Raw genomic sequence first — 15,372 nt, forward strand, 5'->3', positions numbered from 1 at the left:
TTCACTTTTTCTTAAGCATTATTGACTTTTTATTGAAAAAGTTAGAATATTGAGAATTCTTCTACAAGATCGGATTTTCTACTGCGAATATCTTGTCTTATTCTTGGCATAAGTACTGGTGGGAAGAATAGTCACTAAAGATACTCTAATGCACCTGTCAAGATTTGTTTCGGATTTAAATTTCGTTCAATTCAAACCATGCTCAAGTTTAAATTCGTGGTATTAATAAATATAGTAGTTTTTTTATCAAAAAAAAATATAAAGTAGTTTAAATTCTATAGATGAGACAACTTTTACCCTCTATTTTTAGATTTGTAATTTCAAATTTTCAGAAAATTTTAATTGCATGGAAATTGAAATAAAGCATATTTTAATTTTTTATCATTAATAAATTCATAAAAAATTTATCATTTACAAATGTTCTTATTTAAAAATTTTATGAAAAATTTATTACTAAATATATAAAATTGAATTTTACGGTCTTGTTGAAAAATTCTTATCACAATGAGGTTTTTTTTGTCAAATGTAAGGAATATATTAATTTTATGAATTATTAATATTCATCAAAAAAATCTAAAATATAATTGATCATCTTTAATAAAAAATTTATTCTTAATAATGTTAAAAAAAATCTAAAACCTTAATTACTTGAAAGGATCTAAAATGAACATAATGTTAATATAAATAAGGTCATTTATATATTCTACAAAAATACTAAATATTTTAATTTTTTTGTTTGATATATAAGCAGGTATTAAACAAAATCAATTGAACTCTTTAAATAAATTCAATACCTCTTTAAAAAAAAAACTATCCAAACGCATGCATGGCAAAATTATTTTAGTATAAGTCGTTAACTATTTATCTATTTGTTAATAATAATTAATAATAATGAAAATTTAATAACCAACAATTATTTAATCATACATCAAATATAGTATTCAAACTCACAACCCGGTATCAACATGACATAAGTTTCATCTTCACATAATATATTCTTAGGAAAAGATGATGAATTTTAAATATAACTAAATTTTGGACTAAAGATTAATTATGTAATCCGTCCAAATGTCAAAGTTTACATGATATCTCCTTATTCAACCAATAAGCTAAAGGTTTAAATTATGCTGATTAAAAAAATATCTAAAATTAGGGGTTGAATTGATTAAAAAAATATCTAAATTATCTTAATCCAAAAAAAAAATCAAAAACCAAACAAATAAAAAAATTGGAAAATCAAAATTTTTATTGAATTGGATTGAATTTCAAATTTAATTTTAGAAACTGATCTAAATTGAACTTATACATGTTTCCATAAGTTTATAATATCACTCATTTTTATTTTTATTTCTTATATATTTATAAATTATCACATAACTTATATCTTTTTATGAAATATATTTAATTAAAGAAATTTTTAGTAATTATTTGAGTTAACAAATATTTTATTATTAATTATATAATGACATATAAATAAAATATTTGATATTTGAAATTATTTTTTTATTATATTTACCATGTATCTTACCTTTTATTTAGTATTTTCTAAAAGAAATTAAAAGTAAGATTAAAACAAAAAAATCAATCCAATCCAAATCACTTTAAATTAGATGAAATCGAATCAGATTAAATGTTTAAAATAAATAATTAAATGATAAATTAACAAAACTAAAATAATTAAATTAAATAATTTTTCTCTTTAAAGTTAAACTAATTCAGTCCACAAATATCCCACCTAAAATATTAGAGTATGAGTACGATTGCAATTCAAACTTTACACACTGAGGAAATTCCCCTTTAATGCAATAATTTTTTATTTTTTTTATTTTTTACCAAGGAGGGGCCTAGTCCCAAAGCAATACTTATGTTATGCATTTTTTTTTAACAAAAAACCAATAAAAAAGGGTTATGCAAATTTGACCTTAGCAACTTTGCACACATCTAAGATCTAATCTAACTACTTTCTATCCACGCGTGTATCATTTAACCTTCAACAGATTTTTCGTAATGAAACTTCAACAAATTTTTAAGAAGCCTTTATTTTTCCTAAATAAAAAAGCCTTTGTTTATTTTATTTTTATTATTAGCAAAGCGCAAAACAGTTATAGGCTTTTGCCTCGTTTTAATTATTTTTTTTTTAAAATACAACGCATTTTCTAGGAAAGTTATTGTTTAAGGCATACAATTAAACATTTTATCATCCAAACTGTTCTTATTAATTTGAAATAATTGTTAAGAAAAGTTACTTACGGAGCTACCAAATTAAAATAAAATACGAAAAAGTTTAAATCTAGGTATTTTTAAAATTGAGAAATGGCATTTTAAATAAAATGCTACAAACAAACTTACTGCTAAAATGATTTGATTTATTTTTTAAAATAAAGAAATAAGAATAGCTTATTTTTCACTTTAAAAAAATAATAGATTTATTTTTAATCTAATAAAGTGTGTTGCTACTTGTCAGACAAGTTCAAAAGAGTTTCTCTCAGGATAATTACTTGAGTAATTTAAAATTTGTCTGCTTTGTTCAAATAATTAGAATAGATTAAAAAAGGCTAGAGATTCGAAGACCAAGCTCTTGATAAAAACAAATTAAATGATTCAGAATCAAGTGTAATGGTTTTCAATGGAACATGGATTGTGTAAAAAGACCCGCCAGACCATACAAGTAACATAAGCAAGCCATGTTTGTTGAAAGAAAACTCAATTCAGAATAGAAATGAAAAAAATAAAAAGAAAAGTTTGTTGTTGGTACTTTCACTCCTTTGCTTGACAAAGATGGAATTGGAAAATCTGGAAGCTGAAACTGTACCACCCCAACACCTGTTGTACGTCAGTGTTGTGTTTGGTGGGAAGTTGTTGTTCCATATAAATATGCTCATTCTTATTCCATAAGGTAAGTTCTCAATGCATAGTTGAGTTTACATCTTTTGCTTGGATTTCACTCATTCATCTGCTACTTTCTCAGCTGCATATCTCAATCACCTACTTCTTCGCTTCACTTGGAAACATACCAGAAAGCGCCACTCTTTTGCCTAATTTCTTATTGCCACCAAACTTGAAGAATTCTAATGGATTGGTGGTTCGGTTTTGGAAGCCATCAGAGTCAGCAAGACACCAGAAACATAGACTTTTTTAGGCTTCTTAGAGTCCCTTTGTTCTTGTTTTAGTTACCATTTTCTATCTTTTTATGGGAAAAAGATATGCATGAGGCCCTTGTGAATAGTTAAACTCATAAGTTTTAGCTACTTTAAGTTGATAATAGGTAGTACCGTAGTAGTGTAATGGGGAAACAAGGGTCTCATAAAAGTCTGCGTCCAGAGTTTCAGGGTTGGCATTCCAAAACTTTGTTGCTTCATGGCCTGAAAAGTGATTCTTCAAAATGCAGTTACTGTAGGGGGCTCTATGTAGGGAAAAAGCACATCAGGGCCATTGTTGTGATGTTTGGATTGTTGGGTTGCCTTTTTCTTCTTGACTCTCTTATCATCTCTTATTTTGAGTTCACAAATCTTCAACCCAGTACAGCCTCAAATAATTCAATTGTGTTTCAGGTACAAGTACATCATCTATTGCCTATTAGCACCCTCCTTGAATTCATATCTGCAAATCATTTTAGAGATTTAATATATTAAACTTTTCCATCAGTACTTACAAAAGAAGAAATAAGAAAGAAATGAAATAATTTTTTCATAATCTAAAACTAGCTTGTATAAGTTAATAAGCTTTTGGAGAAGCTAACATGAAAGAACTTTTACATAAACTAATTTTAGTTTATGAAGAAATTTCTTTCGTTATTCTTTCTTATTTTCTTCTTCTATAAGAGTTTATGGAAAAGTTCATCCAAACGCATCCTAAATGCGTTCATATTTATCCTATTTATCATACTCATGTCAGGGTGTGGTTATTAACAGTGAATTAGTATTTAATCTTTATTATAGCAAGTAGTCTTTTTCTCGGTATACTTATCTATTAAATCTAGACGTACTTTGATGTCAATTGTGATTCAAAGTTTCTAGCCATGATGAATGTACAGTTTTGATTTCTGCTAGTGGAAGTTACAGACTATTTATCTATATTTTGGATGTGATGTTTCTGAATATTTGAACATAGATTATCATAAGCTAGGGATGCACGTCTCAGATCAGTAGAATTTAATTTACCTTGTACTTAAAATTTATGTGATATTTTGCGTTGATATTTGCCGATTGGCATAGGATAACTAACGTATATTTCAATGAAAAGGGTAGAGATTCCTACATCTACAGCAAACGATCGCCAGTATATATGTATGAACGGCTTCTAAACTTGGCTTCCAGTGCTCTTGCAGAGGTTAGGAACAAATTTGCAGATTGATATGCATGTTTTTAGATAATTTTTTTAGTATTTAGATACTGTATTATATTTGAAGTTCATCTCTATCTAATATTCTGAGCTTTTGTTACTACAGAAGGAGTTCAAGCAAGAGTCATCCAATTTATGGGTGGAAACATTTCGGCAGGCATCTTTATGGAAACCTTGTTCAGAAAGAAAAACTCAAACCAATCCCAGTATGTGATTTTTTTCCTATGCATTGATTGATTTTATATAACATGAAAAACATTTAATATGTATTTATTTCTTATACTATTATATCAGCTACTTATTATCGAAAAATTATTTGCCTAGTACACTACTCTGTAACCAGTTTATAATCTGTGACAGGGAAGCCTGTGCAAAATAATGGCTACATCTTAGTCAGTGCAAATGGAGGTCTTAATCAACAACGAGTTGCTGTAAGTAGTGGCAGTTAATTCATATCATTTCCGACATTCAAATATCAACATTGCACATTACTTGAAGAATACAAATACAAATAATCCATAATCGTGGAATAGAAAAGGAGGGGTTGGTCTTAAAAAACAAATTAAGTCTCCCACTGACATAATGCTATTGCTGTGTCATTTTAGATAATGGATATCAAGCACGTAGTTGATTCTTATATGATCTTTTATCCTTTCTTTTTGACATGCTTTTGTTTGGTATATCCAATAAAGGAAGTAATGAGACTACTATAGTGATTACAGATTTGCAATGCTGTTGCTGTGGCATCTCTCCTTAATGCAACCTTAGTTATTCCAAAGTTTCTTTACAGCAACGTATGGAAGGATCCAAGGTATGATGTGTTCAGTACTAAAGTAGTAACTGAACTTTTCACTTATACAGGTCTTGTTTTACTTCTTTTTATACAGTAAAAGTTTTCATCTGTTCACCAGTGTTGATTTGGATGTGAATGCTGAAACATTAATAAATGTTATTTGAATAGTTCAATTACCTCGATTATCAAAATCTTGAGTTGCAGTACTATTTGATGACATACACCTCATTGACAGATTGTAATTTCAATTGAATGATTCAACAATTTATTAAATATTTAATTAAAAAAATGCAGCCAGTTTGGAGATATATACCAGGAGGAGTATTTCATGAATATCTTGAAGGATGACATCAAGATTGAGAAGGAACTTCCACCTCATATGAAATCTCTGGATGTAGAAGCAATTGGCAGCCAGGTTTGTAATATTTTATGAGATGTACTTGAGAAGACAGATAGTACTTGTTATAACAACTTCCAATAAACACCTTGCATTTTAGATTACAGATGCAGATCTTGCCAAGGAGGCCACACCTGCAGACTATATTAAAGTTGTGCTTCCTCTTCTTTTGAGAAATGGAGTTGTTCACTTCCTGGGATATGGAAATCGACTAGGTTTTGATCCAATGCCTTCTGAAATTCAGGTCATACAGTTACCTACTTACCTCGGTTGTCTAGTTTTAAATAGGTTTCTACTTTATAAGAAGTTTGCCTTATATTCAATATTCAGTTGTTAATAGGACTGTTACTGGTTTACTACATACTTTATAGTTTATTTGAACTTATCTTATGACATAAACACTTAGGACTAGTTTATTTGAACTTATACTCTTAAGCTGGTTTTAGCTTATTTCAATAAACTCTTCAGAATAACTTATGAAAACAATTTACAACTTAGATGAAAATTATTTCTTTATTTCCTCTTCTTTTACAGAAACAACTTATGCATAATTACTTATATGATGAACACTTAGTTAATTAGCACTTAATTAAGCTGTTTAGCCAAACAACCATATAAATATGCATCCTTTTGTTACGATCAAATATTTAATTGTTACCCATTAAGGCCTGAGTTTAATTTAAAGGAAATTGAGGTTAAAGTAGTCCCTTCTGAAATTTCATAAGCATGGATAATGCAAACCCTTATGAGAATTTCTTTTGGATACTTGGGCCAAAACATTTTTAAGATTGCCCCCTTGTGCACAACACTATCTTTTTCACACATGTACTTCATTTAAACAGAAGCTTTAATAAAGCAACAGCGGTGACATATATTCTTTATTTCCCACGAAACACTATCATTTGAAGAGATATTCTTCATTTTCATTATGCAGTAATCAGATCAGAACACTTAAACAGTTAGTGTTGTTTCCATCAGATCTTCACTCTTCATATATTCATACTATAGTAGTTAAGTCAAATGTTCTATAAGGTTCAAGGTATTTAGCCTTCGTTTAGAATGCATTTATATATGTTTGAAATAATTGCATTTGCAGAGGTTAAGATGCAAATGTAATTTCCATGCTTTGAAGTTCGCGCCTACAATTCAACAAATTGGCTCGCTATTGATCCAAAGGATTAGAAAATATGGTGCTCGACGCAGCATGTTAGACACTCAATTGCTGGGGAAGTTCATCCGCAACAATGAATATCATGAAGCTAAAAGGGGCTCAGCAAAATATCTTGCTTTGCACCTGAGGTTTGAAATAGATATGGTGGCCTATTCCTTATGTGAATTTGGAGGTGGAGAAGACGAGAGAAAGGAACTACAAGCCTATAGAGAACGCCATTTCCCTTTGTTTCTTGAGCGCTTGAAGAAGAATTCAACGTATGCATGTTTCTACTATATGCTTTTCAACATGGTGTTTTGAATTTGATTGCTACATATCCTTGTAGTCTTCTAATATAGTAATATTTTTTGCACGTACTATTGATGTTTATAGCTCTATTTCTCCAAAGCATTTGAGAAAATTGGGAAGATGTCCGTTGACACCAGAAGAAGCAGCACTTGTTCTAGCAGGTCTTGGTTTCAAACGCGAAACTTACATTTACTTGGCTGGTTCTCATATTTATGGGGGAAACTCAAGAATGGAACCCTTCACCAGCCTTTATCCCAATGTGATCACAAAGGAAACCCTGCTTACATACAATGAACTGGAACCTTTCAGGAATTTTTCTTCTCAGGTAATTTGGTATTAGATCTTTTATCTTTGACAATAATCCATTTCATTCTACCATTTTTTTAAAAATTCTCATTCAGGTCTTAATTCCCTGTTCACGGTTCAGTCATGTTCTTGACAAGATTTTATTGAAGTATACCCAAGTACGAGTTAAGGTTCAAAATCAAATAGACACTTTATTTACCTATCGGTTGAACTCTAAATTAGTCATAATCCATTTATTCTATCGATCCGGAGGGTTAAAACAAAAAAATAGGCACTTGATTTATAACGAGGGGAAATTCATTAGCGACGATTTTTATCTGTGACAATATTGTTAATGTCAATAACTAATAATGTTAACTTGATGTGAATGCAGTTGGCTGCTTTGGATTTCATTGCATGTGCAAGTGCTGATGTATTTGCTATGACTGACTCTGGTAGCCAACTTTCATCATTGGTATCTGGATTCAGAACCTACTATGGTGGTGATCATGCTCCTACATTGCGGCCAAACAAGACGAGGCTAGCCGCAATTTTGAGGGAGAATGACACCATAAGATGGAACAGGTTTGAAGTCAGAGTAAATAAGATGATTCGGGAATCTCAGAAGGCTGGCATTAGGAGTTATGGCCGAAGCATTTATAGAAATCCCAGGTGCCCTGAGTGCATGTGCAAACACCATTAGCTCTAGTCCTTGCATTAGCAGACCAGAACACTTGTTAACATAAAACACTTTTCAGATTGAATTTCTTTAGCCATTGTTTTTTTTTTTCTTTCTTTCCTTTCCTGTATCATATCTTATTCACTATCCTATATACAAAAATAAAACTGTTTTTGTTTCAAAGAATAAATTTCTATTTATCTTTATTTATCTTTTTTTTATTCAGATAAATTTATCTAATTTGTTGTTAGTATTATTGTAATCATGTGTTAAAAATAACATATGGTGTCAAATTTGAAATTGTTTCAAATCTTGCATTTTTTTTAATTTGTGATGGTTTTTAAACTCCAAAAATGATATTATATTTTTTGAAATTTTTTATAATTTGTGATGATATTTAATCTCTACAAATTATATTTTAAAATTTAAATTAAAAAATGTCACGTAAGTTTGAATAAAATGGAATTCATCCAAATAACTAGACTAAAAATGACATATTATAATTTTACCAGAACAAAAATAATATTTTTTTAAAAAAGGATAAAATTGGAACTTTGTTAATTTAACACGAAAATATATTGTATCCTATAATTTTCATGGTTCCTTCATCTCCGGCTTTTTAATTTGTTTTTTTTCTTTCTTTTTTCTTCTTGGGCTTTACAGCTTTTTAAATTGTACTTTTAATTTGTTTAATTTTACAAGGCCATAGCTATCCTGCTATGTTAGTTTGTTTTTTTTAACAGAAATAGGACCATGCTTTATCATTCGTAATCAAGTAAACAATACATTCAGAAATATTGCAAAAAAACTTGGGAGCTAGGATAATTAGGAGCCATTTTTGCTAAAGCATGGACAACTCCATTCAATTGGCTAGCCTCCTAACAAAAATCACTTCGAAGGTTTGATTACGTGACAAAATAGATTGGCATTTGGAAATTATGGTGCCACATTCTGAACTGTCTAGGTTAGGACCATTAAGGTTTGATTACCTGCCATGTTACTTTTTAAACTCTTATTCGGATTCTAATGATGAAGTAATCTTAATTATTAACATGTTGGACTTGGGTCATCCAGTATATTATTAAGTTTAGGGCCTGTTGCACACACTGATTTGGAGTGTTTTTGGAAGTTTTGGGTTGGTGTAGCCCATGATTTAAAATTTGAAATGTGTGTTTGTTTCAACCTCTGAAATGCAAGCATGCTAAAATTTTCACGTAGAAAATTTGAAAAGAAATGGAATGGAAGCTACATTATCTTGCTTCTGCATTGGCTTGAATTTCTCTGGAAAAACGCTGAACTAAACATGCTTTAAGTTGGGTGAGTTCAATAGCATAAAATTGCTTCATATGAAGCATCATGCCAAGGTATTTTGACTGTTATAGTCTATGATCTCTAATCTCTAGTGTCGGTTTCCACCTTAAAGATATATAAAGGATATGATGCTTAACTCACACTAACAAAGACGAAATATTGAACTAAATCTTATCTGATATATATCTGAAACCAACTTTAGTCGAAACCATCACTGAGTTTTTCCATTGCTTAAGGTCAAAAGTAGCTGTACCCCATGAAATTCTTTAAGAAAAATAGTGAAGTGGACATGATGGCTTAGATTTGTAGCATATTTGGAAACAAATGCATATAAAGCAAAAGGCAAAAGAACTCCAAAACTGAAGCATTCCACTTTAATGTATCAGATATATATGAGTGTATGTAGCCTGAAAGAAATTTAGAAACATTAGCATTAATTTTTTTCCCACCAAAAATACTCTCATCTGTGATTTGAGTTTCTTTTGTGTAAAAACTTATTACTTATAATTGATCTTTTCGTGAAGAGGAGATATTAAATTATTGAATTAATATAATTTTAATAAACTGTGTGTAATTAATTTTGAGCTTTTAATTTTTTTTATTTCATTAAATTCTTCTATTTTTAAAAGTCAAGAAAATTTGTCCCCTCTGCAATTTTTCTATACCTAAACTTCTCAATTTTTTTTTTTTAAAAAAACTCTACAAATTGAATTGATTAAAGTATCTCTACTCAAAACACACAAACAAAAACATCAAATTTCAATTAAACTAAAGTCTCAAATTAATTTTCTCCTTTTCAAACTTCAATCTCACTTCTCACGTCTTATAAATTCCTTTAAATTTTATTAATTTCCCATGAAATTAATTTATTACTTCTAATTTTTTGGAACTATTGTATATCCCAAATCCATCACAAACCACAAAATATTTCGATAGAATTGAATGATAATCTGGGAATTTTATGTAAAAGTAAACGAATAAGAAAAATTTTCAATAAATAAAGGCATTGTCATATGTAAAAGTTAAATTCATTTTATAAGAGTTAGGGAAGTAAAGAATAAAAAATTTGGACATATACTCTTACTTCCTCCTTCCACCACCGACCTATCAGCTATCGTCACATTATCTCTTTAAAATTATTATTTGAAATATATAAAATCATTTTAAGGACGAGGAAATCTATCTGGCTGGCCAACTAAAGAAGCTGAAGCCTGAAAGTAAAGTGGATAGTGACGTGCAAAATGTTCCTAGCTAGTAGTTATTTTCTGATGCAAATGAAAATTCTGATACCAAAATTCTTCCATGTTTGTCCTAATTATTTGTTAATCAAAATAACTACAGGTTACCCATCGAATTCGTTGTTGGAATTCAAATCATACTACAAACCGTCATTGGGAGCATTTATTTTAAGGAAAACAAGCAGCAGTGTCAAAGTTACGTGGTACAGAAAATTCCCTAGTTCTAGATCAGTAGTTAACGCCGTAAGCTTTTATACATATACAGTATCATTTCATGGTCACAAGAGTCAAAATAGTTTGACATAAACTATCCAATCCAACTAGCTGCATGCTAGTTCAACGATCTACTGCTAAATACTATATCATCAATGTGATGCAAATGCTAACACCTGAAATGATTAAATGTAGGATTATCAAATCCCTTTTTAATGGAATTTTCTTCGTTGGTGGACGAACTATTCTAATTTCCTCATGTTCATAATAATAATGTCTGAATGATCCCCTTAATGAGATATATTCCATCAAAATCACTCTACAGTACTCGACCTCTTAATCATGGTAACAACTGTATATACGCAACTTTTGAAAGCCACAACTGATTCTTGACCGCAACCCCACTCAGAAATTAGCGTACAATATTGACAAATAAAGATCATCACCTTACCTAATGAGAGAGACTCTCACAGTGCCACGACCCCATCATGCTCGATCGCACACCGCACACATGGTCCCTTTGTTTCAATAAAACAAACACGTTACCTTGTAGCAAGTGGGTACATGTAAAAGCTAGCATAGGTGCATCTATCTCATCTATGATCTGCCTCATTGTTTCTTTGGGGAGGATATTCTTTCCCAAACTAAAGAGAAATAAATTAACAAGAGAATAAAGTAAAAGCAAACAAAGCAAAAATAGAAAAAAGTGAATGAGAAACAATAAAATAGATGAAGAATAAGAATGATGGAAGTCCCTCTTAGAAGAGACAAGTAATAAGTGGGATTCTCTGCACTATGCAATATGCATGCTCATCACAAAAAAGAAATTTCACATTAAACAAACAACACTGACTGAACTGAACACTCCATTGCTTCATCTCAGGCTTCCCTAGCATCCCTTCCTACCCCACTTCTTTTTGTCCACCTTTTTCACTTTTTCTTTTCTTCCTGAACTTTTCGTATATACATTACATTTCAATCATAATCCTAAATATATATTTAATTTTAAAAATAAAAAAAACACGACCCAAAACTCCACTGCCACGTGACATGCATAGAGGAATTGAATTACTCAAAAGCGACCGAGGAAATCAGGTGAAAAATAAAATAAAAAAATACTTTTGTGAAAGGATGATAAGTCTTGCTTTTGGTTTCATTTTCCTTTTATCTTTTATCTGTTTGATTTGCATTGCAAAGCTGGCCACAACAATTTCATCTGTAAATGAAACATGCACTCAGTTGAGCGAGTGAAGTGAACTCAGTCGAGTCCATGACTCGGGTGAATATCTTTGAGAAGGCCCAACACTTGCTGCATGGTGGGCCTCTTCCCCGGAGACTCGGCCGTACACAAATAGGCGACTCGGAGACTCTCCACCATCTCACTCTCCGAGTCGCCGCCGAGTTTAAGCCTCTCATCCAACGTCCTCACCGCGTGGCCCTCCCTCACCGCCTTCCTCACCCAAACCACCGTCTCCGCCGTGCCGGCCTTCCCCGTCAGAAGCTCCATCAGCACCACCCCGAAACAGTAAACGTCCGTCTCGGTGGAACAATTCGCCGCCGCGCTCTCTCGCCCGAGTTTCCGAAACCCGAAATCCGCGATCCGCGGCTCGAAGTCGTCGCCGAGAAGCACGTTCGACGTCACCAGGTGGCCGTGCACGACGGGCCTCGACCCCGCGTGGTGGAGAAACGCTAATCCACGCGCCACACCCACCGCAATACGGTGCCGTATTAACCACCCCATTTTTTCGGGGGGTGAGGCTCGAGAAACGGCGCCGTTATGAATAATGTCCCACGTGTCACCACTCCAATCCTCCACGTTAGTCTCCCCTGTTGGTAGCTCCTGCAACCACCTACCTAAATCCCCGTTCGACATAAACTCATACAACACCAGCTTCTCCTTACCTGATAATAATAATCATAATTCAAAATAAACAAATAAATTAAAATGTTCAAATCGTAATTCATGTACAGATGTACTACATAAGAAAAACAAGTGAGGAGATTGTTTTCAAATTTGTCTGGAAAGTGCATGCATGGATTATTTTCACACGTAATAAAAGCGAGTGCTAGATTTAGGTGAAAATGGTTACGCAATAGGTTAACCGAGGGAAACGTTACAGTAAATTAAAGCCCGTGAAATGCATTAATTAGAGTAGGTTAAGTCAAAGGACACTGGTGCACAGATAAAAATCAGAATTTTGGAACCATATGAAAAAAGATAAGAGTTTTTGTTACGGTACCTGCAATACAGTAACCGGAGAGGGGCAAGAGATTGGGGTGTTTGAGTTGGGAAATGTCAACGAAGAGAGCGACAGCGTCATGATGATGGACGTCTCTGGCGTTTTCGAGGACCTTGATTGCCACGTGGATGTCTCCGGGTAAGACAGCGCGATAAACGGGCCCACACCTGCCCTGAGCGAGGAGAGAGTCTTTTCCGAAGTGTGACGTGGCAGCGAGAAGGTCGACGAAGGTGAGTTTCATGAGTGGCTTCTCGAACACGACCACGGCTGCGGAAGAGGGTTCTTTGAGGTCAGCAACCCATGATGTCCCTGACTCGGTCTCGAACGCGAACGGTCCTGATTTTTCCATTATCTTCATGCTCAGTGGGACCGGCTTCGAGATCGCCCACTTGCTCCTTTTCGCCAATTGCCTCTTCCTCCTGCAACACCACACCCAGCACATGCACAACGCGACAACGACAACAAGTGCCGAGGCCACAATCATCATGGTTCTGGTTTTGTGTTTTGACTTTTGTTTTTCTTTTGGCCGCTTCTTCTTCTTCGCGTGAATGTGGTGGGGCTGTTGGTGCGGTGGGGTTGGAGTTGGAGTTGAACGAAGCTTTGGCGTTTTTGATGCGTTGTAGTAGTTGAAGTTGTTGCCGGCGTGAATGAACGCTGATTTGCCGAACTTTATGAACCTGTCTAAGGTGGTGGAGGCTTTGAAGTTGTTGTGGGAGATGTTCAAGAATTTGATGTTGTTCAGAGGAGGGAAGTCAGAGGGGAAACTACCGTTCAACGTGTTGTTTGATAAATCCAAGGATGAAAGTTTGGTGAGGGAGGAGATGGGTTTTACGTTTCCTTTGATGTTGCAGTTGGAGAGATCGAGGTGGTGTAGATTGGTAGTGAGGTTTTGGAACCCGGAAGGCAAGGTTCCGAGGTTGTTGTGCGAAAGGTCGAGGCTTTTAAGATTTGAGAAACCAGAGAGGTGAAGCTGGTTGGTGAACCTGTTGTGTGAGAGATTGAGATTTTGCAGCGATGAAAAGGAACTGTTTTGGGAAGTGGCCGGGTTAATGCTCCCTCCGAACCTGTTGCTGGAAAGGTTCACTACCAATAAGGTTGAGCTTCTCCAGAACCAATTTGGGACTTGGCCTTGCAGAAAATTCCCAGACAGATCTAGAACCTCCAACTTGGACATGTTCCTCAGATACTTCCAGGAGATGTTCCCACTTAGGTTTTTGGACGAAAGATTTATCCCTTTAATCACAGCATTTGAACAATTAGAACCTGTTTCGAACCAGGAAGAGTTGAATCCAGACACAGATTGGAACGCCTTTGACACCAGCTCATGGTCTTCGTTTTTGCATGAAGATTCAACGAGAATAACAACTAGCGAAAGGAGAATGAAGAATGTGCAGCAGGGCTTCATTTTCTTAACTCCACCGTTACAATGTCGTGTCCCTATTATACCCCAATGGTGAGTATGAATTGAAAGAAAGAAAGCGAAGAGAGAAAAAAAAGGGACAGAGGGTGGGATATAGTTGTTGGTGAAGTGGGATAGTTCGCGGTTATAGTGGTAGTGAAGTAGGAAGAACGGCGTCATGTGTTTGTTGACGGAGGAGTTAACGGCACGTGAGCGTGATTATGGATGGTGAAAAACAATTTAATGGAACTTGTACGATGGGTGTTGACTGTTGAAGAGGTTTTGAGATCACCGCTTGGCAGTCAATGTCACTTTATGTTTGTTTTACATTCAATTTCAAATGTTTATTCTGTGACACTATTGCCCATGGTGAATTTGTGAAATTTACTGGGGCCAATGCTATGCTGTGGAGACTAATGAGTAAGTGTGTGTGTGTTTGTATTTTGTAAGTGGGGGTTCAGAAGGAAACAGTGAGTCTCTGATATGATATAAAATATTAATGGTCCTGAATTCAAATAGATTTGAAGGTGACCGAAAAGGATGGGGTCCTAGTTCTTTAATTTTGGATTCAGAAGGTTAGAAAGCTCAACAGAGCAGATGATGTAATGCCAATAAATTTTCTAATCCCAGACCATAGTTGACAACACCTTGTTTGTGCTTCTACCAACTGGTTCAGAAAATACCACTTTTTTTTTTTATTGTGGTTGAAAACTTATTTGTAGGCTTGCTTCTGTTTGCATAAAATACTACGTATTCAATTTTTTTTTATTGTAGTTGTTTACTTGGCCACTGCAATGTGCTGCAAATTGACTACTCAAATTTAGAAAAAGTTGCAGAGTGCAAACTTCAAGGGATGGGCTACAATCCATTTTTGGGTTAAAAAAAAAAAAGATGTTCTGAAGGCAGAGCCAGAAGAAATTTAGTTCGATCGTCTTCATTCTATTTATGTTTTTGACAGCCATCCCTAGTTCAGCGAATGCTCGAGATTCAACCAGAGTCAAGTCTTCAGTCCTGAGG

General features: G+C 33.6%; 2 protein-coding genes across 2 annotated transcripts; one reads left to right on the forward strand and one right to left on the reverse strand.

The window, feature by feature from the left end:
- The first annotated feature begins 2,939 nt into the window (after nt 1–2,939).
- LOC100806859 (O-fucosyltransferase 8) lies at nt 2,940–8,162 on the forward strand. Its single transcript, XM_006594486.4, has 10 exons — nt 2,940–3,551; nt 4,243–4,329; nt 4,448–4,547; nt 4,702–4,772; nt 5,064–5,152; nt 5,429–5,549; nt 5,632–5,775; nt 6,628–6,959; nt 7,075–7,315; nt 7,670–8,162. Exons 1-10 carry the CDS (start codon nt 3,285–3,287, stop codon nt 7,976–7,978), a joined length of 1,761 nt encoding a protein of 586 aa, XP_006594549.1. The 5' UTR covers nt 2,940–3,284; the 3' UTR covers nt 7,979–8,162.
- Nucleotides 8,163–10,981: 2,819 nt separating this feature from the next.
- LOC100807390 (calmodulin-binding receptor kinase CaMRLK) lies at nt 10,982–14,993 on the reverse strand. The gene is made up of 2 exons (XM_003541649.5): nt 12,957–14,993; nt 10,982–12,618 (listed from the first exon to the last, which is right to left on the reverse strand). Exons 1-2 carry the CDS (start codon nt 14,533–14,535, stop codon nt 11,975–11,977), a joined length of 2,223 nt encoding a protein of 740 aa, XP_003541697.2. The 5' UTR covers nt 14,536–14,993; the 3' UTR covers nt 10,982–11,974.
- Between the last annotated feature and the right edge of the window lie 379 nt (nt 14,994–15,372).

Source organism: Glycine max, chromosome 13, assembly GCF_000004515.6.
Source record: "Glycine max cultivar Williams 82 chromosome 13, Glycine_max_v4.0, whole genome shotgun sequence".
NCBI classification, from domain to species: domain Eukaryota; kingdom Viridiplantae; phylum Streptophyta; class Magnoliopsida; order Fabales; family Fabaceae; genus Glycine; species Glycine max.

Coding starts and splice junctions, on each gene's coding strand:
- LOC100806859 (XM_006594486.4), top strand. CDS start 3,285: ATGGGGAAACAAGGGTCTCATAAAAGTCTGCGTCCAGAGTTTCAGGGT. Junction 4,548..4,701: donor AAAAACTCAAACCAATCCCA/GTATGTGATTTT, acceptor AATCTGTGACAG/GGAAGCCTGTGCAAAATAAT. Junction 5,776..6,627: donor CAATGCCTTCTGAAATTCAG/GTCATACAGTTA, acceptor TTGCATTTGCAG/AGGTTAAGATGCAAATGTAA.
- LOC100807390 (XM_003541649.5), bottom strand. CDS start 14,535: ATGACGCCGTTCTTCCTACTTCACTACCACTATAACCGCGAACTATCC. Junction 12,619..12,956: donor CTCCGGTTACTGTATTGCAG/GTACCGTAACAA, acceptor TATTATTATCAG/GTAAGGAGAAGCTGGTGTTG.